Here is a 27,177-nt window from a genome sequence, read left to right as displayed (position 1 = left end):
GTCGTTGCGATACGTGCTCGTTCACCAGTCACTGTTGGTCACGTGGTATCAATGTTTACGGAAGCTGCATCATGCGAAGTTTATAGAGGCTAAAAGTTGGCGATATTTTGCGTATTCTTGGCAATCAGCATGCTCCTAATAACGTGTTGAAGTTGTTTTTTTGTAGTGATCGTTTTCCAGCTAACATGCAGGCGGAATCACCCGTAACGTCTCCGAAATTTGATTTGTTAGACTCGTGTGGTAAATTTCGTGTGCTGGTTGGGGTCACGGGTAGTGTGGCAGCGCTCAAAGTGCCTCTGTTGGTCTCCCAACTTCTAGAGTTGCCCGGGGTAAGTAGATAGGCATCTAACTGGGATGTCTTTCCTGCTAGCTATATTTGGATTCATTTTTATTTATTTATTTTTTTAATTAACTATTAATTATTATATATGTATTATATATATATATGTATGTGTGTGTGTGTGTATATATATATATATATATATATATTATATTTTATTATTTTTTTTTTTTTTTTTTTGAGAAAGAAGAAAAAAATGCAATATATATATATATATATATATATATATAAAAATGCTATATTTTGTATATATATAATAAATAATATTGCATATTTTTATATAATATATTTGGATTCATGAGTCAGCGTTACTCAAACAGGTATGGGGTCAACCGTTGCTCTCTGTGACCTGCACATGCATGATTATACCGCTGGAGGACGATGTGCACCTTGTATCAAACCAAATCTACAAATCTACAATACACTGTATTGTCAAGAGGGGTTATTATGCCATTTAATGGAAACTGACGGGGAAATTCCATACGCAAATAAGGATTTACATATCCTAGAGGCGCAGTCACGACGTTACACTTGTAATATCAGGTAATCTCAGCATTAACTTAACAGGGTAATGCTACCACATCCGGTTTTCAGCAGAAAAGGAAGCTAGGTTGAATTAGCTCTATCCCCGAAAATCTGTTATGTAGATAGGCCTAGATAATCAACACTTCTAATAGCAGGTCATATCGAGGCCGAGCTAAATTATCAAACCCCTTTCCGGCCCAATAAACTTATCAACTTCAGTTTACCTTGAAGAATATCAGAATGTCATATTATGGACATTTGTAGAGGCACAAACAGAGGTAAATCACAGATAAGGTTCGGACATTAGCCACAAAAAAAATAATCATCATATCTGGACTGTAACACTTTAATATAATTCATAATTAATCTATTTGTTCATGCTTTCATGTGATGGTTCCATTTTGGGGAGTGCCACTGTATAAGACAATATAAAACGTGTATTCCCCTACCTGAGAATAGTAAACCCCCCTTTACTGGCTCAAATAGCCGACCAATCAGCCTGTTACCAACCCTTAGTAAACTTTTGAAAAAAATGGTGTTTGACCATATACAATGCTATTTTACAGTAAACAAATTGACAACAAAATTTCAGCATACTTATAGGGAAGAACACTCAACAAGCACAGCACTTACACAAATGACTGATGATTGGCTGAGAGAAATTGATGACAAAAGATTGTGGGGGCTGTTTTGTTAGACATAGTCTGTTGCTGGAAAAAACGTTTGTGCTATGGCTTTACACCCTCTGCTATAATGTTGTTAAAGAGATACCTACCAAGGAATAAGTCAAAACTAAAAGCATTGTATTTGGGACAAATCAAACACTAAATCCTAAACCTCAACTAAATTGTGTAATGAATAATGTGGAAATTGAGCAAGTTGAGGTGACAACTGCTTGGAGTAACCCTGGATTGTAAACTGTCATGGTCAAAACATATTGATACAACAGTAGCTAAGATGGGGAGAAGTCTGTCCATAATAAAGCGCTGCTCTACCTTCTTAACAGCACTGTCAACAAGGCAGGTCCTACAGGCCCTAGTTTCTACCTTCTTAACAGCACTATCAACAAGGCAGGTCCTACAGGCCCTAGTTTCTACCTTCTTAACAGCACTATCAACAAGGCAGGTCCTACAGGCCCTAGTTTCTACCTTCTTAACAGCACTATCAACAAGTCAGGTCCTACAGGCCCTCGTTTTGTGTCACCTGGACTACTGTTCAGTCGTGTGGTCAGGTGCCACAAAGAGGGACTTAGGAAAATTGCAATTGGCTCAGAACAGGGCAGCACGGCTGGCCCTTGAATGTACACAGAGAGCTAACGTGAATAATATGCATGTAAATCTCTCTTGGCTCAAAGTGGAGGAGAGATTGACTTCATCACTACTTGTATTTATGAGAGGTATTGACATGTTGAATACACCGTAACTGATGCAGTAGTAGAATCAGATTTTTTTTAAATAGATAAAAATACACTGTATGGAACAGCGGGTACTGTGAAGAGACACACACAGGCACAGACACATGCATACACACACGATAACATACACACTATACGTATAGATACACACACTCGATAACACACACACTATACATTCACACACACACACACACAGGCACAGACACATGCATACACACACACTATACATACACACACGATAACATACACACTATACGTACAGATACACACACACGATAACACACACACTATACATTCACACACACACAGGCACAGACACATGCACACACACATAACACATTCACTATACATTCACACACACAGGCACAGGCACATGCATACACACACACGATAACACACACACTATACATTCACACACACACACAGACACATGCATACACACACGATAACATACACACTATACGTACAGATACACACACACAGGCACAGACACATGCACACACACACACGATAACATACGCACTATACACACACATACACATGACAAGACACGCACTACACACACATACATGTTATATTGTAGATATGTGGTAGTAGAGTATTGGTCTGAGGGAACACACTTAATGTGTTGTAGAGTAGTGGTCTGAGGGAACACACTTAATGTATTGTAGAGTAGTGGTCTGAGGGAACACACTTAATGTATTGTAGAGTAGTGGTCTGAGGGAACACACTTAATGTATTGTAGAGTAGTGGTCTGAGGGAACACACTTAATGTATTGTAGAGTAGTGGTCTGAGGGAACACACTTAATGTATTGTAGAGTAGTGGTCTGAGGGAACACACTTAATGTATTGTAGAGTAGTGATCACACCCTTATTTAGAAAGGTAGGGGATAGGGGCTAGGGGTTGATCCTAGGGTATAGGGGCTAGGGGTTGATCCTAGGGTATAGGGGCTAGGGGTTGATCCTAGGGTATAGGGGCTAGGGGTTGATCCTAGGGTATAGGGGCTAGGGGTTGATCCTAGGGTATAGGGGCTAGGGGTTGATCCTAGGGTATAGGGGCTAGGGGTTGATCCTAGGGTATAGGGGCTAGGGGTTGATCCTAGGGTATAGGGGCTAGGGGTTGATCCTAGGGTATAGGGGCTAGGGGTTGATCCTAGGATATAGGGGCTAGGGGTTGATCCTAGGGTATAGGGGCTAAGGGTTGATCCTAGGGTATAGGGGCTAGGGGTTGATCCTAGGGTATAGGGGCTAGGGGTTGATCCTAGGGTATAGGGGCTAAGGGTTGATCCTAGGGTATAGGGGCTAGGGGTTGATCCCAGGGGAGAGGTGGTAGGGATTACGGGTTGATCCCAGGGGAGAGGTGGTAGGGATTAGGGGTTGATCCCAGGGGAGAGGTGGTAGGGATTAGGGGTTGATCCCAGGGAGAGGTGGTAGGGATTAGGGGTTGATCCCAGGGGAGAGGTGGTAGGGATTAGGGGTTGATCCCAGGGGAGAGGTGGTAGGGATTAGGGGTTGATCCTAGGGGAGAGGTGGTTGAGATTAGGGGTTGATCCCAGGGGAGAGGTGGTAGGGATTAGGGGTTGATCCTAGGGGAGAGGTGGTTGAGATTAGGGGTTGATCCCAGGGGAGAGGTGGTAGGGATTAGGGGTTGATCCTAGGGGAGCGGTGGTTGGGATTAGGGGTTCGTTTTGTGTTTTAAGGTTGGAATAACACCCTTATTGTGTGTGTCTTCCCGTTTGCAGGTGGATGTGCGTGTTGTCACTACAGAACACGCCAAGCACTTCTACAACCCTGCTGATGTGGCTGTCAGAGTCTACAGTGACACACATGAGTGGGAGGTTGGTTATCAAACAGAGGTCCTGTCTAGATAAAATGGAGTTTAGGTCAAATTGACATCCCAAAGTTTTTTGTTGTTGTTGCATTGTTAGCTAATCCTAACCCTTTTCCTAATTACCCTACCCTGCTGCGTAAATTCTCCTAACCTGCTATGAAAAGTCCATTCTGACATAAGCAGTATACCATCTAGTGAAAACCTCAGACACAGGGTTTAGTCGTGAAGAGTTATAAATGATTTGTAGTTGACTGCCCGGCAGGTAGCCTAGGGGTTATTGGGGCAGGTAGCCTAGGGGTTATTGGGGCAGGTAGCCTAGGGGTTATTGGGGCAGGTAGCCTAGGGGTTATTGGGGCAGGTAGCCTAGGGGTTATTGGGGCAGGTAGCCTAGGGGTTATTGGGGCAGGTAGCCTAGGGGTTATTGGGGCAGGTAGCCTAGGGGTTATTGGGGCAGGTAGCCTAGGGGTTATTGGGGCAGGTAGCCTAGGGGTTATTGGGGCAGGTAGCCTTGGGGTTATTGGGGCAGGTAGCCTTGGGGTTATTGGGGCAGGTAGCCTAGGGGTTATTGGGGCAGGTAGCCTTGGGGTTATTGGGGCAGGTAGCCTTGGGGTTATTGGGGCAGGTAGCCTAGGGGTTATTGGGGCAGGTAGCCTTGGGGTTATTGGGGCAGGTAGCCTTGGGGTTATTGGGGCAGGTAGCCTTGGGGTTATTGGGGCAGGTAGCCTTGGGGTTATTGGGGCAGGTAGCCTTGGGGTTATTGGGGCAGGTAGCCTAGGGGTTATTTGGGCAGGTAGCCTAGGGGTTATTGGGGCAGGTAGCCTTGGTGTTATTGGGGCAGGTACCCTAGGGGTTATTGGGGCAGGTAGCCTAGGGGTTATTGGGGCAGGTAGCCTAGGGGTTATTGGGGCAGGTAGCCTTGGGGTTATTGGGGCAGGTAGCCTAGGGGTTATTGGGGCAGGTAGCCTAGGGGTTATTGGGGCAGGTAGCCTAGGGGTTATTGGGGCAGGTAGCCTTGGGGTTATTGGGGCAGGTAGCCTTGGGGTTATTGGGGCAGGTAGCCTTGGGGTTATTGGGGCAGGTAGCCTTGGGGTTATTGGGGCAGGTAGCCTTGGGGTTATTGGGGCAGGTAGCCTAGGGGTTATTGGGGCAGGTAGCCTTGGGGTTATTGGGGCAGATAGGCTTGGGGTTATTGGGGCAGGTAGCCTTGGGGTTATTGGGGCAGGTAGCCTTGGGGTTATTGGGGCAGGTAGCCTTGGGGTTATTGGGGCAGGTAGGCTTGGGGTTATTGGGGCAGGTAGCCTTGGGGTTATTGGGGCAGGTAGCCTTGGGGTTATTGGGGCAGGTAGCCTAGGGGTTATTGGGGCAGGTAGCCTAGGGGTTATTGGGGCAGGTAGGCTAGCGGTTAAAGCGTTAACCGAAAGGTCGCTGGTTCGAATACTTTAGCCGACAAGGTGAAAAGTCTGTCGATGTGCCCTTGAGCAAGGCACTCAATCCAAATTGCTCCAGTTGCGACGTACTACTATGGCTGGCCCTGTAAAACAACACATGTACCTATCCAGTAACCGGTATATGTGACAATGAAATATATATATAAATATATAGTATTATTTACTGGTCTGATATTTCCATATCTAATTGCGGTTAAAACACAGTTTGGAAATCAAATATCTTCTGAGACGAATCTGTCTATAGTTGTGGCTACCAAAATATTTTCTCAACTCTTCATATTGAGCGACTAGAGGAGCACATCTGCCATCCCTGTAAGAGATGTGTATTTATCCTCTTTCAGATGTCAGACAGCCATGGTTCCAGTCTCACACCAAGGTAAAGTGTTTGGTAAATGTTGACTGGACTCTATTGGACCCCTGTAGGTTTGGTAGGTAGGAATCTGGGGAATAGGAATCTGGGTTTGGCAGGTAGGAATCTGGGTTTGGCAGGTAGGAATCTGGGTTTGGCAGGTAGGAATCTGAGTTTGGCAGGTAGGAATCTGGGTTTGGCAGGTAGGAATCTGGGTTTGGCAGGTAGGAATCTGGGTTTGGCAGGTAGGAATCTGGGTTTGGCAGGTAGGAATCTGAGTTTGGCAGGTAGGAATCTGGGTTTGGCAGGTAGGAATCTGGGTTTGGCAGGTAGGAATCTGGGTTTGGCAGGTAGGAATCTGGGTTTGGCAGGTAGGAATCTGGGTTTGGCAGGTAGGAATCTGGGTTTGGCAGGTAGGAATCTGAGTTTGGCAGGTAGGAATCTGGGTTTGGCAGGTAGGAATCTGGGTTTGGCAGGTAGGAATCTGGGTTTGGCAGGTAGGAATCTGGGTTTGGCAGGTAGGAATCTGGGCAGGTAGGACTCGGTGGGTTTGGCAGGTAGGACTCGGTGTGGTTGGCAGGTAGGACTCGGTGTGGTTGGCAGGTAGGACTTGGTGGGTTTGGCAGGTAGGACTCGGTGGGGTTGGCAGGTAGGACTCAGTGAGGGGGGCAGGTAGGACTCAGTGAGGGGGCAGGTAGGTCTTTACCCAGGCCTACATCTATTAGGGGATATCTATACCTAACCCTACATGACTCACTAGGCTAATCCTAAAATAATCCTGGGGCACGCCAGTGACTTTAAAAACCGTTGGTCTGCATTGTGCTCACAGAGTCTAGGGATTAAGTTGGCACCTGCAAATGTATTGAAACAGAACCACAGCTAGCTACAGCCAGGCTGACGCGACTCACGTGGAACACAGCGAGGGAGAGCTGTGAAGACTTCGAGGGAGGTGACAGACTAAGCTAGCTACCCCTCGACTGAAGATTGAATACATAGTTATATTAATCCTCAGTGACCACTCGATGTGTTAGACAGCTACTAAATTCGGTGTTAGATTCTCACAGTGTGAGTTAACCTCCAACGCTAATTAGCCACACAGTATGGGTTAGCCCGCTAACTTCCTGTCCTGCGATCAATATAGCTGGATGAATGGCGATATGGCCTATATAGCATCTAAATTCTATTCACATTTATGATTCACAATAATATGGTATTTTTTATTTTATGTTTCCTTTAAATAAAAGTGTTGTGCAAATTAAAAGTCAAATACACTGTTTGACCAGCATGTTAGCCTGTCCACCTGAAATCACGTGGCATACATTTATTTCTCAGAATAAAATGCGTATCCCTGGGTAAAATATCATTTATACTCTTAGAGTGAAATAATGTCTCACTGTGTTTTAGTGTCCATGTGACCGTTTCTGTTGGAGCAAACCTAAAATATAAATAACGAGTTTGAAAGCGCTCGTCAGAGAGGAAAATGTGATTTCTCAGTATTGTGAGCGTGAGGAGGGACAGGGGCTTGGTGTGTGTAAAACATAAGAGGGAGAAGCGAAGCGAGAAGTTTAACTCTCGCTAAAAAAATCTGTCCAAAAGAAGCCCAAATACGTTGCTATGGGTTTATTTTGGACCTTAAGAGACCATTTGTTCTTGATCCGAAAATGTTGTCGGAAATGGATGATGTGACATAATCGCAGAGCCTCCGGATGTACGCAGGGGACAAATTGAACTCGCTGTGCGCCTCTCAAATGTTGTAACAATGCGGAGGGCTCTATATAGCTCCGCATTGACATGATTGGTTGATGGTAGGTGAGGGGACGGGAGGTCCTAAATAAACACAAACTCACTCCCTTTGTCAACTTCCTTCACAAAAGCTCTGCACTTGCTCAGCGAAGTGCAAGAAGTATGAATGCCCTGACTTCTGCAGAGGCCCTATGACACCGTAAATGCTGCACGGCCAACGCAGACTTCGGATTGACTTTAAATTTGTCGTCTCCCTTCCCGCCTTTGGGACAACGACTCCCATTGTTAAGGCAGAGACGTGCATGTCGTCATTATATACAGGTCTCTGGTGTAAATGGGGAGGTGTACACGGCGCAGTGAAGTGAAGGAGACCCCCAAAAATACAGGCATTTGGAATTTCGCGAAAACATAAATTCAAATTAACTCTACCGGGGGGGGGTAGCGGACACTAATACACTCTGACTCTGCACAGGACATTATTAAGCAAACAGCATCAGCTTGTTCAGGGGGACTTCTATTTGGAAATATGATGTTTCAAACACACTTTAGGTAATTTTCGGTCTTGGTCTGTATAAATCATAGACATAAGGCACGTCCCTATTTGATTAATTTTACATTTTTTATTTAACCTTTATTTAACTAAGCAAGTCAATTGAGAGTAAATTCTTATTTATAATGACGGCCTACCAGAAGGCAAAATGTCTCCTGTGGGGACGGGGGCATTGGATTAAAAATAAAAAATAAATACAATATAAATATAGAACAAAACACACATCACAACAAGAGACACAACACTACATAAAAAGAGACACCACAACACTACATAAAAAGAGACACCACAACACTACATAAAAAGAGACACCACAACACTACATAAAAAGAGACACCACAACACTACATAAAAAGAGACACCACAACACTACATAAAAAGAGACACCACAACACTACATAAAAGAGAGACACCACAACACTACATAAAGAGAGACAACACAACACTACATAAAAAGAGACACCACAACACTACATAAAGAGAGACACCACAACACTACATAAAGAGAGACAACACAACACTACATAAAGAGAGACACCACAACACTACATAAAGAGAGACAACACAACACTACATAAAGAGAGACAACACAACACTACATAAAGAGAGACACCACAACACTACATAAAGAGAGACACCACAACACTACATAAAGAGAGACACCACAACACTACATAAAGAGAGGCCACATCACTACATAAAGAGAGACACCACAACACTACATAAAGAGAGACAACACAACACTACATAAAGAGAGACAACACTACATAAAGAGAGACAACACAACACTACATAAAGAGAGACAACACAACACTACATAAAGAGAGGCCACATCACTACATAGAGAGAGACAACACAACACTACATAAAGAGAGACAACACTACATAAAGAGAGACAACACAACACTACATAAAGAGAGACAACACTACATAAAGAGAGACAACACAACACTACATAAAGAGAGACAACACAACACTACATAAAGAGAGACACCACAACACTACATAAAGAGAGACACCACAACACTACATAAAGAGAGACACCACAACACTACATAAAGAGAGACAACACAACACTACATAAAGAGAGACAACACAACACTACATAAAGAGAGACACCACAACACTACATAAAGAGAGACACCACAACACTACATAAAGAGAGAGGCCACATCACTACATAAAGAGAGACACCACAACACTACATAAAGAGAGACAACACAACACTACATAAAGAGAGACAACACTACATAAAGAGAGACAACACAACACTACATAAAGAGAGACAACACAACACTACATAAAGAGAGGCCACATCACTACATAGAGAGAGACAACACAACACTACATAAAGAGAGACAACACTACATAAAGAGAGACAACACAACACTACATAAAGAGAGACAACACAACACTACATAAAGAGAGACAACACTACATAAAGAGAGACAACACAACACTACATAAAGAGAGACAACACAACACTACATAAAGAGAGACAACACAACACTACATAAAGAGAGACAACACAACACTACATAAAGAGAGGCCACATCACTACATAGAGAGAGACAACACAACACTACATAAAGAGAGACAACACTACATAAAGAGAGACAACACAACACTACATAAAGAGAGACAACACAACACTACATAAAGAGAGACACCACAACACTACATAAAGAGAGACAACACTACATAAAGAGAGACACCACAACACTACATAAAGAGAGACAACACTACATAAAGAGAGACAACACAACACTACATAAAGAGAGACACCACAACACTACATAAAGAGAGACACCACAATACTACATAAAGAGAGACAACACAACACTACATAAAGAGAGACAACACAACACTACATAAAGAGAGACAACACAACATAAAGAGAGACAACACTACATAAAGAGAGTCACCACAACACTACATAAAGAGAGACACCACAACACTACATAAAGAGAGACAACACTACACTACATAAAGAGAGACACCACAACACTACATAAAGAGAGACACCACAACACTACATAAAGAGAGTCCTAAGACAACACAACACTACATAAAGAGAGTCACCACAACACTACATAAGAGACACCACAACACTACATAAAGAGAGACCACACAACACTACATAAAGAGAGACACCACAACACTACATAAAGAGAGACACCACAACACTACATAAAGAGAGACACCCCAACACTACATAAAGAGACACCACAACACTACATAAAGAGAGACAACACAACACTACATAAAGAGAGACACCACAACACTACATAAGAGACACCACAACACTACATAAAGAGACACCACAACACTACATAAAGACAACACAACACTACATAAAGAGAGACAACACTACACTACATAAAGAGACACCACAACACTACATAAAGAGACACCACAACACTACATAAAGAGAGACACCACAACACTACATAAAGAGAGACACCACAACACTACATAAAGAGAGACACCACAACACTACATAAGAGACACCACAACACTACATAAAGAGAGACCACAACACTACATAAAGAGAGACACCACAACACTACATAAAGGGAGACCACACTACATAAAGAGAAACACCACAACACTACATAAAGAGACACCACAACACTACATAAAGAGAGACAACACTACATAAAGAGGGACACCACAACACTACATAAAGAGAGACAACACAACACTACATAAAGAGAGACAACACAACACTACATAAAGAGAGACCACAACACTACATAAAGAGAGACAACACAACACTACATAAAGAGAGGCCACATCACTACATAGAGAGAGACAACACAACACTACATAAAGAGAGACAACACAACACTACATAAAGAGAGACACCACAACACTACATAAAGAGAGACACCACAACACTACATAAAGAGAGACAACACAACACTACATAAAGAGAGACAACACTACACTACAAAAGAGAGACACCACAACACTACATAAAGAGAGACAACACAACACTACATAAAGAGAGACAACACAACACTACATAAAGAGAGACACCACTACACTACATAAAGAGACACCACAACACTACATAAGAGACACCACAACACTACATAAAGAGACACCACAACACTACATAAAGAGACACCACAACACTACATAAAGAGACACCACAACACTACATAAAGAGAGACACCACAACACTACATAAGAGAGACACCACAACACTACATAAAGAGAGACACCACAACACTACATAAAGAGAGACAACACAACACTACATAAAGAGAGACAACACAACACTACATAAAGAGAGACACCACAACACTACATAAGAGAGACACCACAACACTACATAAAGAGAGACACCACAACACTACATAAAGAGAGACACCACAACACTACATAAAGAGAGACAACACAACACTACATAAAGAGAGACAACACAACACTACATAAAGAGAGACACCACTACACTACATAAAGAGACACCACAACACTACATAAGAGACACCACAACACTACATAAAGAGAGACACCACAACACTACATAAAGAGAGACACCACAACACTACATAAAGAGAGACACCACAACACTACATAAGAGAGACACCACAACACTACATAAAGAGAGACACCACAACACTACATAAAGAGAGACAACACAACACTACATAAAGAGAGACAACACAACACTACATAAAGAGAGACAACACAACACTACATAAAGAGAGACACCACAACACTACATAAAGAGAGACACCACAACACTACATAAAGAGAGACACCACAACACTACATAAAGAGACACCCACAACACTACATAAAGAGAGACAACACAACACTACATAAAGAGAGACACCACAACACTACATAAAGAGAGACACCACAACACTACATAAAGAGAGACACCACAACACTACATAAAGAGAGACACCACAACACTACATAAAGAGAGACAACACAACACTACATAAAGAGAGACAACACTACATAAAGAGAGACAACACAACACTACATAAAGAGAGACAACACAACACTACATAAAGAGAGACACCACAACACTACATAAAGAGAGACAACACAACACTACATAAAGAGAGACAACACAACATAAAGAGAGACAACACTACATAAAGAGAGTCACCACAACACTACATAAAGAGAGACAACACAACACTACATAAAGAGAGACAACACAACACTACATAAAGAGAGACAACACAACATAAAGAGAGACAACACTACACTACATAAAGAGAGACAACACAACATAAAGAGAGACAACACTACATAAAGAGAGACACCACAACACTACATAAAGAGAGACACCACAACACTACATAAAGAGAGACAACACAACACTACATAAAGAGAGACAACACAACACTACATAAAGAGAGACACCACAACACTACATAAAGAGAGACACCACAACACTACATAAAGAGAGACAACACAACACTACATAAAGAGAGACAACACTACACTACATAAAGAGAGACACCACAACACTACATAAAGAGAGACAACACAACACTACATAGAGAGAGACAACACTACATAAAGAGAGACACCACAACACTACATAAAGAGAGACAACACAACACTACATAAGAGACACCACAACACTACATAAAGAGAGACAACACAACACTACATAAAGAGAGACAACACAGCACTACATAAAGAGAGACAACACAACACTACATAAAGAGAGACAACACTACATAAAAAGATGGCCTTTGTGTTGTGCACCAGTATCTTTAAAAAAATATATATATACACTGAACAAAAATGTAATTGCAACATGAAACAATTTCAATGATTTTACTGAGTTACAGTTTTTATAAGGAAATCAGTCAAGTGAAATGAATTAATTAGGAACTAATCTATGCATTAAGGAACACTACTGTATTTCACATAACTGGGCCGTAGGTGTACCAGTATATTATATACAGTACCAGTCAAAACTCATTCAAGGGTTTTTCTTTATTTTTCTACTATTTTTCTACATTGTAGAATAATAGTGAAGACATCAAAACTATTAAATAACACATATGGAATCATGTAGTAACCAAAAAAAAGGTGTTAAACAAATGAAAATATATTTTATATTTGAGATTCTTCAAAGTATCCCACCGTTTTGCCTTGGTGACAAGCTTTGCACACTGTTGGCATTCAGTTAAATCAGTTTATGTTCACTAGTACAGAAATCAGTTCATGTTCACTAAAGGACATCCAGCCAATTTGACACAACTGTGTGGGAAGCATTGGAGTCAATTTTTGTCCAGCATCCCTGTGGGAGGTTTACGACACCTTGTAGAGTCCATACCCCGAAGAATTGAGGCTGTTCTGAGGACAAGGGGGTGGGGGGAGGAAGGTGTTCCTAATGTTTGGTATAGTCAGTGTACATGCTACACACACATACACACACACATCACAACTGCTGCTTATCAGACTCTTATTATGATTGCTAAATACTGCTCAGTTTATACACTGCCCCCCCATCTCCAATACACATGTAAATATTGAACTAATAAATGGTGTCTTCCTATATTATATTGATGCTAAATGTCTATTCTACTGCCATTTACTTTATGATGTTATCCTTATCTTTTATGTCTTATTGTCGTTGTCCAGAAGGAACCTGCAATTTGGTTGGAAGGTGTATACCATGTGCATTCTGCACATACAACGAATACAACTCGGAAAAACTCCTGATAAATAGGCAGTCTAACAGCTGAGTTGAGTCTGCCAGTGAACAGCATCTAAAACTTGGCCTTTTTGCAATATTTTTATTTTTTTATATACAATCATTGGTTTAAACACTGGAAAACTACTGGTGAAAAGAGAAGACTGTCTCATCTGACTGAGATTTGAGTCTCCAATCATGTACATTACGTCGTGTTGCATGCCTTGCCTTTATAAAAAGGACACATTCATCACGGACACGAAGGATCCAGAAATGATCTTCACCACGTGTGTAAATCCTAGAAAACACCTGTGGACCTAGAGGTGATAACTGGTCTGAATACTACTCCTCTGTCTCAGTTGTAGACCTAGATGTGATAACTGGTCTGAATACTACTCAGCTGTGGACCTAGATGTGATAACTGTTCTGAATACTATTCCTCTGTCTCAGCTGTGGACCTAGATGTGATAACTGGTCTGAATACTACTCAGCTGTGGACCTAGATGTGATAACTGTTCTGAATACTATTCCTCTGTCTCAGCTGTAGACCTAGATGTGATAACTGGTCTGAATACTACTCAGCTGTGGACCTAGATGTGATAACTGTTCTGAATACTATTCCTCTGTCTCAGCTGTAGACCTAGATGTGATAACTGGTCTGAATACTAGTCAGCTGTAGACCTAGATGTGATAACTGGTCTGAATACTACTCAGCTGTAGACCTAGATGTGATAACTGGTCTGAATACTACTCAGCTGTGGACCTAGATGTGATAACTGTTCTGAATACTATTCCTCTGTCTCAGCTGTAGACCTAGATGTGATAACTGGTCTGAATACTAGTCAGCTGTAGACCTAGATGTGATAACTGGTCTGAATACTTCTCAGCTGTAGACCTAGATGTGATAACTGGTCTGAATACTTCTCAGCTGTAGACCTAGATGTGATAACTGGTCTGAATACTACTCAGCTGTAGACCTAGATGTGATAACTGGTCTGAATACTATTCCTCTGTCTCAGCTGTGGACCTAGATGTGATAACTGGTCTGAATACTTCTCAGCTGTGGACCTAGATGTGATAACTGGTCTGAATACTACTCAGCTGTAGACCTAGATGTGATAACTGGTCTGAATACTATTCCTCTGTCTCAGCTGTAGACCTAGATGTGATAACTGGTCTGAATACTACTCAACTGTAGACCTAGATGTGATAACTGGTCTGAATACTACTCAGCTGTGGACCTAGATGTGATAACTGGTCTGAATACTACTCCTCTGTCTCAGCTGTAGACCTAGATGTGATAACTGGTCTGAATACTACTCAACTGTAGACCTAGATGTGATAACTGGTCTGAATACTTCTCAGCTGTAGACCTAGATGTGATAACTGGTCTGAATACTTCTCAGCTGTAGACCTAGATGTGATAACTGGTCTGAATACTACTCAGCTGTAGACCTAGATGTGATAACTGGTCTGAATACTACTCAGCTGTAGACCTAGAGGTGATAACTGGTCTGAATACTACTCAGCTGTGGACCTAGATGTGATAACTGGTCTGAATACTACTCAGCTGTAGACCTAGATGTGATAACTGGTCTGAATACTACTCAACTGTGGACCTAGAGGTGATAATGTATCTGATAATGTCTTGATAATGTTCCCATTGTCCCATAGCTGTGGAGCCAGCGTTCTGACCCTGTCCTGCACATAGAGCTGAGACGCTGGGCTGACCTCTTCGTTATAGCCCCTCTGGACGCTAACACACTGGGGAAGATCGCCAGCGGCATCTGTGACAACTTACTGGTGAGATCTTGTACTGGTAGACTGACAGGACATGGTTATGATCCTCTGTAGATAGACAGACTGCCTGTCAACAGGACATGGTTAGAATCCTCTAACTAGACAGACTGCCTGTCAACAGGACATGGTTAGGATCCTCTAACTAGACAGACTGCCTGTCAACAGGACATGGTTAGGATCCTCTAACTAGACAGACTGCCTGTCAACAGGGCATGGTTAGGATCCTCTAACTAGACAGACTGCCTGTCAACAGGACATGGTTAGGATCCTCTAACTAGACAGACTGCCTGTCAACAGGACATGGTTAGGATCCTCTAACTAGACAGACTGCCTGTCAACAGGACATGGTTATGATCCTCTGTAGATAGACAGACTGCCTGTCAACAGGACATGGTTAGAATCCTCTAACTAGACAGACTGCCTGTCAACAGGACATGGTTAGGATCCTCTAACTAGACAGACTGCCTGTCAACAGGACATGGTTAGGATCCTCTAACTAGACAGACTGCCTGTCAACAGGGCATGGTTAGGATCCTCTAACTAGACAGACTGCCTGTCAACAGGACATGGTTAGGATCCTCTAACTAGACAGACTGCCTGTCAACAGGACATGGTTAGGATCCTCTAACTAGACAGACTGCCTGTCAACAGGACATGGTTAGGATCCTCTAACTAGACAGACTGCCTGTCAACAGGACATGGTTAGGATCCTCTAACTAGACAGACTGCCTGTCAACAGGACATGGTTAGGATCCTCTAACTAGACAGACTGCCTGTCAACAGGACATGGTTAGGATCCTCTAACTAGACAGACTGCCTGTCAACAGGACATGGTTAGGATCCTCTAATTAGACAGACTGCCTGTCAACAGGACATGGTTAGGATCCTCTAACTAGACAGACTGCCTGTCAACAGGACATGGTTAAGATCCTCTAATTAGACAGACTGCCTGTCAACAGGACATGGTTCTCAGCTATACTATGAACACTACTATGACCATGAACACTACCATGAACACTACTATGACCATGAACACTACTATGAACACTACTGTGACCATGAACACTACTGTGACCATGAACACTACTATGACCATGAACACTACTATGAACACTACTGTGACCATGAACACTACTGTGACCATGAACACTACTATGACCATGAACACTACTATGAACACTACTATGACCATGAACACTACTATGACCATGAACACTACTATGACCATGAACACTACTATGACCATGAACACTACTATGAACACTACTATGACCATGAACACTACTATGAACACTACTATGAACACTGCTATGACCATGAACACTACTATGACCATGAACACTACTATGACCATGAACACTACTGTGACCATGAACACTACTATGACTATGAACACTACTATGAACACTACTATGACCATGAACACTACTATGACCATGAACACTACTATGAACACTACTATGACCATGAACACTACTATGAACACTACCATGAACACTACTATGACCATGAACACTACTATGAACACTACTATGACCATGAACACTACCATGAACACTACTATGACCATGAACACTACTATGAACACTACCATGAACACTACTATGACCATGAACACTACTATGAACACTACTATGACCATGAACACTACTATGACCATGAACACTACTATGAACACTACTATGACCATGAACACTACTATGACCATGAACACTACTATGAACACTACTATGACCATGAACACTACTATGAAGACTACTATGACTATGAACACTACTATGAACACTACTATGACCATGAACACTACTATGAACACTACTATGACCATGAACACTACTATGAACACTACTATGACTATGAACACTACTATGACCATGAACACTACTATGAACACTACCATGAACAGTACTATGAACACTACCATGAGCACTGCTATGAACACTACCATGAACAGTACTATGAACACTACCATGAACACTACTATGAACATGAACACTACTATGACTATGAACACTACTATGAACACTACTATGACCATGAACACTACTATGAACATGAACACTACTATGAACACTACTATGAACATGAACACTACTATGACCATGAACACTACTATGAACACTACTATGACCATGAACACTACTATGAACATGAACACTACTATGACTATGAACACTACTATGAACACTACTATGACCATGAACACTACTATGACCATGAACACTACTATGAACACTACTATGGACACTACTATGAACACTACTATGACCATGAACACTACTATGAACACTACTATGAACACTACTATGACCATGAACACTACTATGACCATGAACACTACTATGAACACTACTATGACCATGAACACTACTATGACCATGAACACTACTATGACTATGAACACTACTATGAACACTACTATGACCATGAACACTACTATGAACACTACTATGGACACTACTATGAACACTACTATGAACACTACTATGACCATGAACACTACTATGAACACTACTATGAACACTACTATGACCATGAACACTATTATGAACACTACTATGACCATGAACACTACTATGAACATGAACACTACTATGACTATGAACACTACTATGAACACTACTATGACCATGAACACTACTATGAACACTACTATGACCATGAACACTACTATGACTATGAACACTACTATTAACACTACTATGAACACTACTATGGACACTACTATGAACACTACTATGACCATGAACACTACTATGAACACTACTATGACCATGAACACTACTATGACCATGAACACTACTATGAACACTACTATGACCATGAACACTACTATGAACACTACTATGACCATGAACACTACTATGAACACTACTATGACCATGAACACTACTATGAACATGAACACTACTATGAACACTACTATGACCATGAACACTACTATGAACACTACTATGGACACTACTATGAACACTACTATGAACACTACTATGACCATGAACACTACTATGAACACTACTATGAACACTACTATGACCATGAACACTACTATGACCATGAACACTACTATGAACACTACTATGACCATGAACACTACTATGAACACTACTATGACCATGAACACTACTATGACCATGAACACTACTATGAACACTACTATGACCATGAACACTACTATGAACACTACTATGACCATGAACACTACTATGAACACTACTATGACCATGAACACTACTATGAACACTACTATGACCATGAACACTACTATGACCATGAACACTACTATGAACACTACTATGACCATGAACACTACTATGAACATGAACACTACTATGACTATGAACACTACTATGAACACTACTATGACCATGAACACTACTATGACCATGAACACTACTATGACCATGAACACTACTATGAACACTACTGTGACCATGAACACTACTATGACTATGAACACTACTATGACCATGAACACTACTATGACCATGAACACTACTATGACCATGAACACTACTATGACCATGAACACTACTATGAACACTACTATGACCATGAACACTATTATGAACACTACTATGACCATGAACACTACTATGAACATGAACACTACTATGAACAATACTATGAACACTACTATGGACACTATTATGAACACTACTATGACCATGAACACTACTATGAACACTACTATGGACACTACTATGAACACTACTATGACCATGAACACAACTATGACCATGAACACTACTATGAACACTACTATGGACACTACTATGAACACTACTATGACCATGAACACTACTATGAACACTACTATGACCATGAACACAACTATGACCATGAACACTACTATGAACACTACTATGGACACTACTATGAACACTACTATGACCATGAACACTACTATGAACACTACTATGACCATGAACACAACTATGACCATGAACACTACTATGAACACTACTATGAACACTACTATGAACACTACTATGACCATGAACACTACTGTGACCATGAACACTACTATGACCATGAACACTACTTTGACCATGAACACTACTATGAACACTACTATGAACACTACTATGACCATGAACACTACTATGAACACTACTATGACCATGAACACTACTATGAACACTACTATGACCATGAACACTACTATGAACACTACTATGACCATGAACACTACTATGAACACTACTATGACCATGAACACTACTATGAACACTACTATGAACACTACTATGACCATGAACACTACTATGACCATGAACACTACTATGAACACTACTATGACCATGAACACTACTATGAACACTACTATGAACACTACTATGACCATGAACACTACTATGAACACTACTATGACCATGAGCACTACTATGAACACTACTATGACCATGAACACTACTATGAACACTACTATGACCATGATCACTACTATGAACACTACTATGACCATGACCACTACTATGAACACTACTATGACCATGAACACTACTATGAACACTACTATGACCATGAACACTACTATGAACACTACTATGACCATGAACACTACTATGAACACTACTATGAACACCTCTATGACCATGAACACTACTATGAACACTACTATGACCATGAACACTACTATGACCATGAACACTACTATGAACACTACTATGACCATGAACACTACTGTGACCATGAACACTACTATGAACACTACTATGACCATGAACACTACTATGACCATGAACACTACTATGAACACTACTATGAACACTACTATGAACACTACTATGACCATGAACACTACTATGACCATGAACACTACCATGAACACTACTATGACCATGAACACTACTATGAACACTACTATGACCATGAACACTACTGTGACCATGAACACTACTATGACCATGAACACTACTATGACCATGAACACTACTATGAACACTACTATGACCATGAACACTACTGTGACCATGAACACTACTATGACCATGAACACTACTATGAACACTACTATGACCACTACTATGAACACTACTATGACCATGAACACTACTATGAACACTACTATGACCATGAACACTACTATGACCATGAACACTACTATGAACACTACTATGACCATGAACACTACTATGAACACTACTATGACCATGAACACTACTATGACCATGAACACTACTATGACCATGAACACTACTATGACCATGAACACTACTATGAACACTACTATGACCATGAACACTACTATGAACACTACTATGACCATGAACACTACTATGAACACTACTATGACCATGAACACTACTATGACCATGACCACTACTATGAACACTACTATGAACACTACTATGACCATGAACACTACTATGACCATGAACACTACTATGAACACTACTATGACCATGAACACTACTATGAACACTACTATGAACACTACTATGACCATGAACACTACTATGAACACTACTATGACCATGAGCACTACTATGAACACTACTATGACCATGAACACTACTATGAACACTACTATGACCATGAACACTACTATGAACACTACTATGACCATGACCACTACTATGAACACTACTATGAACACTACTATGACCATGAACACTACTATGAACACTACTATGACCATGAACACTACTATGAACACTACTATGACCATGAACACTACTATGAACACTACTATGACCATGAACACTACTATGAACACCTCTATGACCATGAACACTACTATGAACACTACTATGACCATGAACACTACTATGACCATGAACACTACTATGAACACTACTATGACCATGAACACTACTGTGACCATGAACACTACTGTGACCATGAACACTACTATGAACACTACTATGACCATGAACACTACTATGACCATGAACACTACTATGAACACTACTATGAACACTACTATGACCATGAACACTACTATGACCATGAACACTACCATGAACACTACTATGACCATGAACACTACTATGAACACTACTATGACCATGAACACTACTGTGACCATGAACACTACTATGACCATGAACACTACTATGACCATGAACACTACTATGAACACTACTATGACCATGAACACTACTGTGACCATGAACACTACTATGACCATGAACACTACTATGAACACTACTATGACCACTACTATGAACACTACTATGACCATAAGCACTACTATGAACACTACTATGACCATGAACACTACTATGAACACTACTATGACCATGAACACTACTATGAACACTACTATGACCATGACCACTACTATGAACACTACTATGACCATGAGCACTACTATGAGCACTACTATGACCATGAACACTACTATGAACACTACTATGACCATGAACACTACTGTGACCATGAACACTACTGTGACCATGAACACTACTATGAACACTACTATGACCATGAACACTACTATGACCATGAACACTACTATGAACACTACTATGAACACTACTATGACCATGAACACTACTATGACCATGAACACTACCATGAACACTACTATGACCATGAACACTACTATGAACACTACTATGACCATGAACACTACTGTGACCATGAACACTACTATGACCATGAACACTACTATGACCATGAACACTACTATGAACACTACTATGACCATGAACACTACTATGACCATGAACACTACTATGACCATGAACACTACTATGAACACTACTATGACCACTACTATGAACACTACTATGACCATGAACACTACTATGAACACTACTATGACCATGAACACTACTATGACCATGAACACTACTATGAACACTACTATGACCATGAACACTACTATGAACACTACTATGACCATGAACACTACTATGACCATGAACACTACTGTGACCATGAACACTACTATGACTATGAACACTACTATGAACACTACTATGACCATGAACACTACTATGAACACTACTATGAACACTACTATGACCATGAACACTACTATGACCAGTACTATGACCATGAACACTACCATGAACACTACTATGACCATGAACACTACTATGAACACTACTATGACCATGAACACTACCATGAACACTACTATGACCATGAACACTACTATGAACACTACTATGAACATGAACACTACTGTGAACACTGCTATGACCATGAACACTACTATGACCATGAACACTACTATGAACACTACTATGAACATGAACACTACTATGAACACTACTATGACTATGAACACTACTATGACCATGAACACTACCATGAACACTACTATGAACACTACTATGACCATGAACACTACTATGAACACTACTATGACCATGAACACTACTATGAACACTACTATGACTATGAACACTACTATGAACACTACTATGACTATCAACACTACTATGAACACTACTATGACCATGAACACTACTATGAACACTACCATGAACAGTACTATGAACACTACCATGAACACTGCTATGAACACTACCATGAACAGTACTATGAACACTACTATGACCATGAACACTACTATGACCATGAACACTACTATGAACACTACTATGAACATGAACACTACTATGACCATGAACACTACTATGAACACTACAATGACCATGAACACTACTATGACCATGAACACTGTAATGTACTACACTACTACTACTAGTACACTGGAATGTACTATATTCTACTGTGCTGTACTATACTGTACTCTACTATACTGTAATGTACTGTGCTCTACTATACTGTAATGTACTGTGCTGTACCCTACTATACTGCAATGTACTCCACTATACAGTAATGTACTCTGCTATACTCTATTGTGCTCTACTATACTGTGATGTACTCTACTATACTGTAATGTACTCTGCTATACTGTAATGTACTCTGCTATACTCTATTGTACTCCACTATACTGTAATATCCTCTGCTATACTCTATTGTACTCCACTATACTGTAATATCCTCTGCTATATTATATTGTACTCCACTGTACTGTAATGTACTCAGCTAAACTAGATTGTACTCCACTATACTGTAATATCCTCTGCTATACTCTATTGTACTCTACTATACTGTAATATCGTCTGCTATACTCTATTGTACTCTACTATACTGTAATGTACTCTACTATACTATATTGTACTCCACTATACTGTAATATCGTCTGCTATACTCTATTGTACTCTACTATACTGTAATGTACTCTACTATACTATATTGTACTCCACTATACTGTAATATCCTCTGCTATACTCTATTGTACTCTACTATACTGTAATGTACTCTACTATACTGTGATGTACTCCACTATACTGTAATATCGTCTGCTATACTCTATTGTACTCTACTATACTGTAATGTACTCTACTATACTGTGATGTACTCCACTATACTGTAATATCCTCTGCTATATTCTATTGTACTATACTGTAATGTACTCTACTATACTGTGATGTACTCCACTATACTGTAATATCCTCTGCTATATTCTATTGTACTCTACTATACTGTAATGTACTCTACTATACTGTGATGTACTCCACTATACTGTAATATCGTCTGCTATACTCTATTGTACTCTACTATACTGTGATGTACTCCACTATACTGTAATATCCTCTGCTATATTCTATTGTACTCTACTATACTGTAATGTACTCTACTATACTGTGATGTACTCCACTATACTGTAATATCGTCTGCTATACTCTATTGTACTCTACTATACTGTAATGTACTCTACTATACTGTGATGTACTCCACTATACTGTAATATCCTCTGCTATACTCTGTTGTACTCTACTATACTGTAATGTACTCTACTATACTGTAATATCCTCTGCTATACTCTATTGTACTCTACTATACTGTAATGTACTCTACTATACTGTGATGTATTCTACTTATTTTCAGACGTGTGTGGTACGGGCCTGGGATACCAGTCGTCCTCTACTCTTCTGTCCAGCGATGAACACTGCTATGTGGTATCACCCTATCACCTCTCGCCAGGTGGACAGCCTTAAAGAGTTTGGCTACGTTGAGATCCCCTGCATCGCCAAGAAACTGGTCTGTGGAGACCAAGGTGTGTGCGCTGATAGTTCATAACGTGTGGAATGTTTAGATGGATGAATGGAAGCTTGTGTTAGTCGTTCCTCACTGCTAAATGAAACATACTATTGTATTCTGTCTGGGCTATGTACATCTTTCACCTTTGTACCTCTTACCTGTTTCTGTTGTGGTTTATACATCGTTGAGTAACTTAGAGTGTCACTTTACAGGTAAAGGGGCCATGGCAGAGGTGTCAACGATCGTAGATGTTGTGAACCAATTCATCCAGAAAGCTGCCGAGTCTCCTCAGGAAGGAGCAGGCCAGGTGCTGTGAGGAAGGAGCAGGCCAGGTGCTGTGAGGAAGGAGCAGGCCAGGTGCTGTGAGGAAGGAGCAGGCCAGGTGCTGTGAGGAAGGAGCAGGCCAGGTGCTGTGAGGAAGGAGCAGGCCAGGTGCTGTGAGGAAGGAGCAGGCCTGTGAATATTAATGAACTGCAGATAGTAAAACCCAGATGGACTCCTAGACCCTATGCACTTGTGGAGATCTGAGAGGATTTTGATTGGAATAGGTAATATGCTGAAACTTCCACCTAGCCTATCAGAGGGCAAGGTGGAACTATTACCATAATGACTGCGCCTGTCAAATCTTCTCAGATCTGCTTAAATCATTCCCTAGCTCCTAGGGGTCCAGTGGGATTGGGCCAGGGGTCCGTTTGGGATTGGGCCAGGGTCTAGGGGTCCGTTTGGGACTGGGCCAGGGTCTAGGGGTTCCGTTTGGAATTGGGCCAGGGTCTAGGGGTCCGTTTGGGACTGGGCCAGGGGTCCGTTTGGAATTGGGCCAGGGTCTAGGGGTTCAGTTTGGGATTGGGCCATTGACACGAAGAGGAGGCATTCAGATGAAGATTGCTGCAGTTATTCCTTCTTAGTAAGGTCCCATGGTGACTCTTGCCATCGGTTATCGCTGGCCACTCCAGAACAGTGTTTATTCTTGAATCATTACTGGGTGCTTCTGGATGTGTGTTTGGGGTCATTATCCTGCTGGAAGACCCACAACCTTCAATGAAGACCCAGTTTCCGGACACTGGGTTGATGTTAGAGGAATGACATTTGTTTATGTTTTAATTAACCAATTCAATTAAACACTCTGCCCACTCCTAAGAATTTGTAAGACACTTAATTTGCATAAAATGGACAGAGACCAGTCTCAAAATCAATCTGTAGCGTTTATTCTCGAGAGTACTGAACATGATACAATTTACAACAGGTTATAAACTGAAAATGACATCATTAGGTTTCAAACTGTCCCGTCCCTCCTCCACTCCGGTACAATGGCAGTTTAGTTCTCAAGCCTTCCTACATAGACCCCCATCAGTATAGATAATTTATGACCAGGTCAAGGCCTTCCTGTGTAGATAAGCATTCTAGCCAGTCTGACGATAAGTTCATTCGTTTCTACCAAGGAACAGACAGTCATTGTTCTAATTCTTGATTATATTTACACACATTATATGCAGTACTAGGGTTAAAAGAAAATTCATACATATACAGTAACATAATAGTATTCTGATTCGTCAGTCCTGATTGAAATGTATACATAATTAGTCATTATTGATAAAAAAATCCCTGAACTCCAAAACACTGGATAATCTGACTTCATGATGACTTACACGTTTGTATTTATTATGGATCCCCAATAGTTCCTGCCAAGGCAGCAGCTACTCTTCCTGGGGTTTATTATGGATCCCCATTAGTTCCTGCCAAGGCAGCAGCTACTCTTCCTGGGGTTTATTATGGATCCCCATTAGTTCCTGTCAAGGCAGCAGCTACTCTTCCTGGGGTTTATTATGGATCCCCATTAGTTCCTGTTAAGGCAGCAGCTACTCTTCCTGGGGTTTATTATGGATCCCCAATAGTTCCTGCCAAGGCAGCAGCTACTCTTCCTGGGATTTATTATGGATCCCCATTAGTTCCTGCCAAGGCAGCAGCTACTCTTCCTGGGGTTTATTATGGATCCCCAATAGTTCCTGCCAAGGCAGCAGCTACTCTTCCTGGGGTTTATTATGGATCCCCAATAGTTCCTGCCAAGGCAGCAGCTACTCTTCCTGGGGTTTATTATGGATCCCCATTAGTTCCTGCCAAGGCAGCAGCTACTCTTCCTGGGGTTTATTATGGATCCCCATTAGTTCCTGCCAAGTATGTCACAACAAGCTTGGCACACCTGTATTTGGGGAGTTTCTCTCATTCTTCTCTGCAGATCCTCTCAAGCTCTGGCAGGATGGGGAGCGTTGCTGCACAGCTATTTTCAGGTCTCTCAAGAGATGTTCGTTCGGGTTCAAGTCTGGGCTCTGGCTGGGCCACTCAAGGTCATTCAGAGACTTGTCCCAAAGCCACTCCTGCGTTGTCTTGGCTGTGTGCTTAGCGTCGTTGTCCTGCTGGAAGGTGAAC

At 41.2% G+C, this 27,177-nt stretch overlaps 1 protein-coding gene across 3 annotated transcripts; it reads left to right on the top strand.

Annotated features, from left to right (window-relative positions):
- The first annotated feature begins 39 nt into the window (after nucleotides 1-39).
- On the top strand, nucleotides 40-26,500 carry ppcdc (phosphopantothenoylcysteine decarboxylase). 3 transcript variants are annotated; one of them, XM_042296660.1, is made up of 5 exons: nucleotides 40-329; nucleotides 4,023-4,136; nucleotides 15,556-15,684; nucleotides 24,601-24,769; nucleotides 24,966-26,500. In XM_042296660.1, exons 1-5 carry the CDS (start codon nucleotides 186-188, stop codon nucleotides 25,067-25,069), a joined length of 660 nt encoding a protein of 219 aa, XP_042152594.1. In that variant the 5' UTR covers nucleotides 40-185; the 3' UTR covers nucleotides 25,070-26,500. The 3 variants fall into 3 exon arrangements, with proteins under 3 accessions (XP_042152594.1, XP_042153298.1, XP_042153007.1); XM_042297073.1 differs by having other exon boundaries at nucleotides 44-329; nucleotides 4,023-4,118; nucleotides 24,966-26,499; XM_042297364.1 differs by lacking the exon at nucleotides 4,023-4,136.
- Nucleotides 26,501-27,177: the final 677 nt, after the last annotated feature.

Source organism: Oncorhynchus tshawytscha, linkage group LG01, assembly GCF_018296145.1.
Source record: "Oncorhynchus tshawytscha isolate Ot180627B linkage group LG01, Otsh_v2.0, whole genome shotgun sequence".
NCBI classification, from domain to species: domain Eukaryota; kingdom Metazoa; phylum Chordata; class Actinopteri; order Salmoniformes; family Salmonidae; genus Oncorhynchus; species Oncorhynchus tshawytscha.
Note: the sequence above shows the minus strand (reverse complement) of the source record. Positions and strands in the feature narration are given on the sequence as shown.

Bases quoted from the DNA above. Each gene is read 5' to 3' on its own strand.
- ppcdc (XM_042296660.1), top strand. From the start codon at position 186: ATGCAGGCGGAATCACCCGTAACGTCTCCGAAATTTGATTTGTTAGAC. The intron at 4,137-15,555 runs GTCCTGTCTAGA...ATTGTCCCATAG, and splicing joins AGGTTGGTTATCAAACAGAG to CTGTGGAGCCAGCGTTCTGA. The intron at 24,770-24,965 runs GTGTGTGCGCTG...GTCACTTTACAG, and splicing joins ACTGGTCTGTGGAGACCAAG to GTAAAGGGGCCATGGCAGAG.